Raw genomic sequence first — 7,417 nt, 5'->3', positions numbered from 1 at the left:
AACAACAGTGATAAGGCTTTTGATACACGAGCTTTGCTTAGCATTGCGTGAAATTATTCGTAGAAAAGTGCGCAATACCATACACACTTACTCGTATATTTTAATACCCAAAATAATATCAATAAATCTTATAAAAATACTTATTTCATATTTTTTTATTAAAGGCCTTCAAACCATGATGCTTCATCTCAACATCTTTAGAGAACTTATTGTAATAAAAACCCAAATCACATAGATATTATCATGCTAACCAAGCTGTGGATGACTGGGGCCTACTATCCCGGTGTAATCGATAAAACACGATATAATTTTATCTAGACTTCGTGATAATATTTATTATCGATTTTAGACTACACATGACGAACATTAGAATAATTTTTGATCATTAGAATAGTTAACAATACATTAAAGTAGTTTGACATTATTACCAACTGTGGGCGTGCCCGATTAGGAGAAAAAGCCCCATGAGTTTTCCTCAAAACCATAATAATTAAAATACAAAGTACAACCCGATAGAATCAACTGCGCACCTGTCAGCCGTGACGTCACATCGAACGAGGGGAGGTGTGTGGGTGAGTGCACGGGAAAGTCGCATTCCAGCGAGGTGCGCAGTTGGCTCGGTCGGGTTGTACGTACATTACTAATTTAGCTGCATTTCAAAATTTTGCCACCTTACAAGCTAGATATCTATGTTCGTTTCAGCCAAATGACGTCCACTGCTGGACAAAGGCCTCCCCCAAGGTTTTCCACAATGACCGGTCCTGCGCTGCCCGCATCCAGGCTCTTCCCGCGACCTTTACCAGATCGTCGGTCCACCTAGTAGGAGGCCTGCCCACGCTACGTTTTCCAGCCCGTGGTCGCCACTCGAGAACTTTCCTGCCCCAACGGCCATCGTCTCTACGAGCTATGTGCCCCGCCCACTGCCACTTGATTTTAGCAATTCTGCGAGCNCCACTCGAGAACTTTCCTGCCCCAACGGCCATCGTCTCTACGAGCTATGTGCCCCGCCCACTGCCACTTGATTTTAGCAATTCTGCGAGCTATGTCGGTTACTTTGGTTCTCCTACGGATCTCCTCATTTCTGATTCGATCACGCAGGGAAACTCCGAGCATAGCCCGCTCCATCGCCCTTTGGGTGACCTTGAGCCTTCTTATGAGGCCCATAGTAAGCGACCACGTTTCGGATCCATATGTCAACACTGGCAACACACACTGCTCGAAGACTTTCGTCTTGAGACACTGCGGTATTTCGGACATGAGTATATGGCGAAGCTTCCCGAACGCTGCCCATCCGAGTTGGATTCGACGATTGACCTCTTTCTCGAAGTTGGACCTACCTAACTGGACTGTTTGTCCCAGGTATACATAATTGTCGACAACTTCGAGTGTAGAGTCTCCAACCTTCAGAGGAGTGGGTGCAACACGGACATTAGACATGATTTTTGTCTTGTCCATGTTCATTCTGAGGCCCACTTGTTGAGAGGCTCTACTGAGGCCATCGAGCATTGTGCCTAGATCCTCCAAGGTCTCAGCCATGACATGACTACGATATCGTCCGCGAATCGAAGGTGGGTGATGTACTCGCCGTTGATATTTATGCCAAATCCGTTCCAGTCCAGAAGCTTGAAGACATCTTCCAGGGCGGTGGTAAACAGTTTTGGAGATATGACGTCTCCCTGTCTTACCCCTCGCTGCAACTGGATAGGTTTCGAATCCCGATCCTGGAGGCGGACCGACATTGTGGCGTTTTTGTACAAATCCCTCAACACTTCGATATATCGATAGTCAATTTGACACCTTTGGAGAGACTGTAGCACTGCCCAGGTCTCGACCGAATCGAAGGCTTTCTCATAATAGATATCTATGTATTACTATTAAAATTGATAGCACGTAATATGATTCCGTTCATTCCAAACCATTTTGTGCCATTACATAAAATACAATACATGCAGAAATGTATTCAATTATTCATATTAAAATGTGAACTAAACGTCGCATAAATCATCTTCTGTATCAAATAAAATTAATTTGATAAATTATGTATGAACAATAATGTACTGATTACCTCTAAAAGTTATAATCGTGACAATAACCATCAAAATTCCATTATCAACTTAACGTTTTTCTGTGTAAGTTCTAAAAATCAACTACTAATGTTACAAATTCCCTCTGATCCAGTCGTTGTGTCAGTAAATCAAAACAAAATTATGTTTAAAATGAAAATTCTAAAAGAACCTAGGGATGCATTTGATACTTTATCTCCAATACATAATTTACTAAGAATAGTTTTCCTAACCAGTATTTATCGTAAAAATAAATCTTTGAAGATATCGACATCTTGGTTCAAACAAATACCGATTATTACAGTATTAACTTTATTTTCAATAACAGTTATTATGGTCAAGATAATGAAAACCGAAAATGTGTATGTGAATATAAATTTTTTCACAAAATTCGCCAATTCGACTCGATTCACGTACATTTTGACGCAAACTATACTGTATGTCATTGACTTGACCTACACTTTCAAAGGCGGATGTCCAAGCTTAAACTATTTCAAAATGTATGAAATTATCGATAATGTGCTTGGAAGAACGTACCTCACTATAGTAAAGCAAAAGATATTTATAATAACAGTGACAATTAATTTGTTTTTTTGTTCTTACATCATGGTTGCTTCTTTGAACATGTCTTTTGTATACAACAACATAAGCACTTTATTTGGGATCGTATACATTAGTGAAAAGGTTTTAATGTATATAAACGTTTTGACTGCGATTGAAATATGTGCAAATATAATACAAATTGAGTACAGACTCAGAAGCATAAGAGATTTATTGCAAGATTTTTATTTATCAAAAAATAGTACACCAGGTACGATTGATGTGGTTGGTGAGAAAAATTGGTTGTACTTCTCGAAGGACAAAGATAATGCTAAAAAGAATATGGGGAATTCTTCTTCACGTGTTTTTGGGTTCAATATTTTGAATGATTTAGGTTGGTTGAATAAATGCTATCTGTTGTTGATTCAGCAATGCAATTTTATTAATACGGCGTTTGGTGTAAGAGTGAGTAACATTTTTTTTAATAACTGGAATGCAATTGGTATAATGACAATGCATAAACCCTTTACGCAACGCTACTTGAAGAGTTTTTACAATATTTCTACATGAAAGTCCGTGCATTCTTTCACAGGAAAAAAAATGAAGCACTTTTTGAAATAATTACTAAAAGCTTTAACAATTTTTTTCTACTTATATTAAAAAGGATGAAGCACTGACGAGACGAGTGAAAAATGTGGACCACAAATATGTTTTACACTCTGTCCAATATCTTATCTTGAATTCTTAATGACTCAACTCCTTGTTTTTTTTTTCAGATTTTACTAACTTCAATATATCAATTATGGACATTAGTAAATGTCATTAATATCTTCATTAAAATCATAACTGGAGCACTTGTAAGTACATTTTTGAGTACGTAATTATATTTTTATACTCATAAGTCCCAAATGAAACGAATGTTAAGTAAAAATGGTGGTGTGGCACTTTGTATACTTGTGACGCGAAAAAATAACGCAATTACATCGTGCAAAAGTGTTCTACGTCTATTTTTATAAATAATATATTTTAATTTCAGGATGGTGTCATAAAAACAAAATTTATTACAGCATTACAATGTATTTCGAGGGTATTGATCAGTGCAGTAATGTTGTATAGTTTAGTGCATCGCTGTGAAAAAACTTACGAGCAAAAAGAACAGATAATTCGCATTTTAGACCACATATTAGTCAGTAAAGATATCAGTAAGTGTGGGTACCTAAAGATATTTTATCCTACCTTAGATGGATACCTCAGTTAATTTTACTTTTCGGGTGAATGTTTTTTTTTAATGCAGAACAATTTTATTCAATTTGACTGCAATCACACCTGATGTTAAGTGAGATGCAGGCCATAATATGCTAGTTTAATTTATGAGTGGTTTTTGTAGGGAATTTTTGGGGTCTAGTTGGATGATCGCATAATAATAATACTATCACCATATAAATTGAACCCGCTTTTATTTTACTGGTAATGATAGTAATATTCATAAATTTCAGATACATCAACGAGAAAAACCTTGACTGATTTTCGCAGACTGGTCTGTTTAAAGCCCGTCGAGTTCACATCGGCTCGCATACAAAGGTTGGACTACGGGATACTCATCACATATACTTCTGTTGTGATGACCTTCACTGTACTTTTACTGCAAAATGTTTGAAGTGAATGAAGTTTCCTTTTTAGGGTTCCGTAGCCAAAATGGCAAAAACGGAACCCTTATAGTTTCGTCATGTCCGTCTGTCCGTCTGTCCGTCTGTCCGTCTGTCCGTCTGTCCGTCTGTCCGTCTGTCCGTCTGTCACAGCCGATTTACTCGGAAACTATAAGTACTACAGTGATGAAATTTGATGGGAATATGTGTTGTATGAACCGCTACAAAATTATGACACTAAATAGTAAAAAAAAGAATTGGGGGTGGGGCCCCCCATACATGTAACTGAGGGATGAAAATTTTTTTTCGATGTACATACCCGTGTGGGGTATCAATGGAAAGGTCTTTTAAAATGATATAAAGTTTTCTAAAAAACATTTTTCTTAAAGTGAACGGTTTTTGAGATATCAGCTCTCAAAGTCGTAAAAAGTATGACACTTGCAACAAAATTCTTCTGCTTCTTAGGCCCCTTCCTCTATAACAAAATTAACACAAGAATTCAAATTTACTCTCTGACCACTTCTAGCTGCAAACAAAAAGTCATACAGCACCTTAAAACACTGGATTATGAAGCCACAGAACAACTAATTCGCCCCCTAAGATGATTCCCAAACATCCCGTACTATGTGTATTCGTTTACATGCCTAATTGTCCCTTTAATCTTATTGTTAATAAACACCTTCGCATTCATTCACACACTCACCTTCTTTTGCGCGAACTCTGTTCCGCCTTAAAGGCAATAAATAAGCCATCGCAATTTTTCCTTATTTGCTCTCCGTTTAGACCTACCCTGGACTACGACAAACTTTTTAAAACCAAAATCAGCTCAATCGGCCGAGCCGTTCTCGAGTTTTAATCAGACTAACGAACATCAATTCATTTTTATTTATATAGATAGATAGATAGAAAAACACCTTCGCATTCATTCGCACACTCACCTTCTTCTGTACACACACAACCTATACGCTCACACTCATCATACACACGACACACACATTCACACTTCAGTCTTCTCTGTTAAGCTATTAATATGTAAGTTTAATGCATGCACGTCTATGTTATTACCTTATATAACGCCATTCGTTCCGGGGGTGAGGCCTGGTGACCCGTAGCACAGGTTTCTCTTTTGAAACCTATTTCAGGCACCAGTCCCTCGCACTTTAGATTAAAAATCCTTGGCTTAGTTTCTATTGTATTGTGTACCTAAATTGTGAAGGGTAATAAATATTTTTTGATTTTGATTTTTTTTGATCTCCATTTTACTTATATATTTATTATTAAAATTTATGCACGTAATAATAATATGTAATGATGCCATTTATTCCAAACCATTACATTAAATACATGCAGTAATATATTCCATTATTCAAATTAAAATGTAAACTAAACGTCGCATAAATCATCTTCTGTATCAGATGAAATTAATTTGATAAATGAACGATAATGTACTGATTACCTCTAAAAGCTTTAACAGTGACAATAACCATCAAAAATCCATTATCAACATAACGTTTTTCTGTGTAAGTTCTAGAATCAACTACTAATGTTACAAATTCCCTCTGATCGAGACGAGACGTTGTGTCAGGAAATCAAAACAAAATTATGTTTAAAAGGAAAATTCTAAAAGAACCTAAGGATGCATTTGATACTTTATCTCCAATACATAATTTACTAAGATTAGTCTTTCTAACCAGTGTTCATCGTAAAAATAAATCTTTGAAGATATCATCATCTTGGTTCAAACAAATACCGATTGTTGCAGTATTAACTTTATTTTCAATAACAATGATTATAGTCCAGATAATTATATCCAAAAATCTGGATGGGAATAAAGATTTTTCTAAGAAATTCAGTGATGCAACTCGGTTCACGTACATTTTGATGCAAGCTGTACTGTATATCATCGATTTGATCTACACTTTCAAAGGCGGATGTCCAAGCTTAAACTATTTCAAAATGTATGAAATTATCGATAATGTACTTGAAAGAATATACCTTTATGCCATAAAAGAAAAGATATTTCAAATAACTGTGTACATAAATTTGTTTTTTGGTTTATACACCGTGACTGCTTTAGGGAATGTATATCTTATGTACAAAACCGATATCATAATGTTTACGGCGTACTGTTTTGAAAAAGTTTTACTTTTTATAAACATTTGGACTGTAATTGAAATGTGCGCAAATGTAATACAAATTGAGTACAGACTCAGAAGCATAAGAGATATATTGCAAGATTTTTATTTATCAAAAAATAGCACAACAGGTACGATTGATGTGGTCGGGGAGAAGAACTGGTTGTACTTCTCGAAGGACAAAGAAAATGCTAAAAAGACTATGGAGAATTCTTCACATGTTTTCGTGTTCAATCATTTAATTTTGAATGATTTAGGTTGGTTGAATAAATGCTATCTGTTGTTAATTCAACAAAGCAATTTTATTAACGCAGCATTTGGTGTTAGGGTGAGTAAAACTTTTTTTTTGACGATTGTTATGCACTAATTGGTATAATATAATGACAATGCATAAGCCCTTTGCGCAAGTACAAAGGTTTTACAATATCAAAATGTTTGAAGTAGTTTATGAAATAAAAGATGTAGATTTTTCCTCCATCAAACATTACAAAGTTTTAACTCTATTTCTTTACAAGTTGAAAGTCCGCGGATTCTTTCGCAGAAAATTAAAAGTTTCCGATTTAGTAAATAATTACACTGCGTTNTCGACTTTCCAAAGTGTTGCCAACTACTCGAAAAATGCATTCCAAAATTTCGAAATTTTCAACTTTTTACAAAATGGCCGCCCACGCCGCCGCCATCTTGATTTTTTGACATTTCGGATTTTTCCCATAGTCTGGGTCGTATATCCAACCAAACGTCATTTTTATTTTTTTTCTGCCACAATTCTTTCTGTCTGTCACTAACTTTAAAGTCACCCATGTCGCAAAAAAAACTTTTCCCCATAACTTTCAGTGTTGCCAGACTTTTTTCATAAAAATGGTGAAATGTCATTCGGGTCCCCAAATGTCACCAGACTGCATTCCAAGTTTATGGAATTTTTTGAAATTTCCATTTTCTACTATCCGGGGCCGTGGTGGAAAATTTTCTTCCAAAATGGTAGTTTTTTCCGATTCATGGCAACACTCGAATAACAGACCAACAATCGCCCGGA

The 7,417-nt window shown here is 36.0% G+C and overlaps 1 protein-coding gene across 1 annotated transcript; it reads left to right on the top strand.

The window, feature by feature from the left end:
- Window positions 1-2,945: 2,945 nt before the first annotated feature.
- Window positions 2,946-4,260, top strand: LOC114362228 (uncharacterized). Its single transcript, XM_028317522.1, has 3 exons — window positions 2,946-3,072; window positions 3,671-3,805; window positions 4,100-4,260. Exons 1-3 carry the CDS (start codon window positions 2,946-2,948, stop codon window positions 4,258-4,260), a joined length of 423 nt encoding a protein of 140 aa, XP_028173323.1.
- The last annotated feature ends 3,157 nt before the right edge of the window (window positions 4,261-7,417 follow it).

The sequence above is a fragment of the Ostrinia furnacalis genome, unplaced genomic scaffold, assembly GCF_004193835.3.
Source record: "Ostrinia furnacalis isolate ACB-3 unplaced genomic scaffold, ASM419383v2 OfSCF6289, whole genome shotgun sequence".
Taxonomy (NCBI): domain Eukaryota; kingdom Metazoa; phylum Arthropoda; class Insecta; order Lepidoptera; family Crambidae; genus Ostrinia; species Ostrinia furnacalis.
This window is presented reverse-complemented; position numbering and strand designations above follow the sequence as displayed.

Bases quoted from the DNA above. Each gene is read 5' to 3' on its own strand.
- LOC114362228 (XM_028317522.1), top strand. From the start codon at position 2,946: ATGGGGAATTCTTCTTCACGTGTTTTTGGGTTCAATATTTTGAATGAT. The intron at 3,073-3,670 runs GTAACATTTTTT...AATTTATTACAG, and splicing joins GGCGTTTGGTGTAAGAGTGA to CATTACAATGTATTTCGAGG. The intron at 3,806-4,099 runs GTAAGTGTGGGT...CATAAATTTCAG, and splicing joins ATTAGTCAGTAAAGATATCA to ATACATCAACGAGAAAAACC.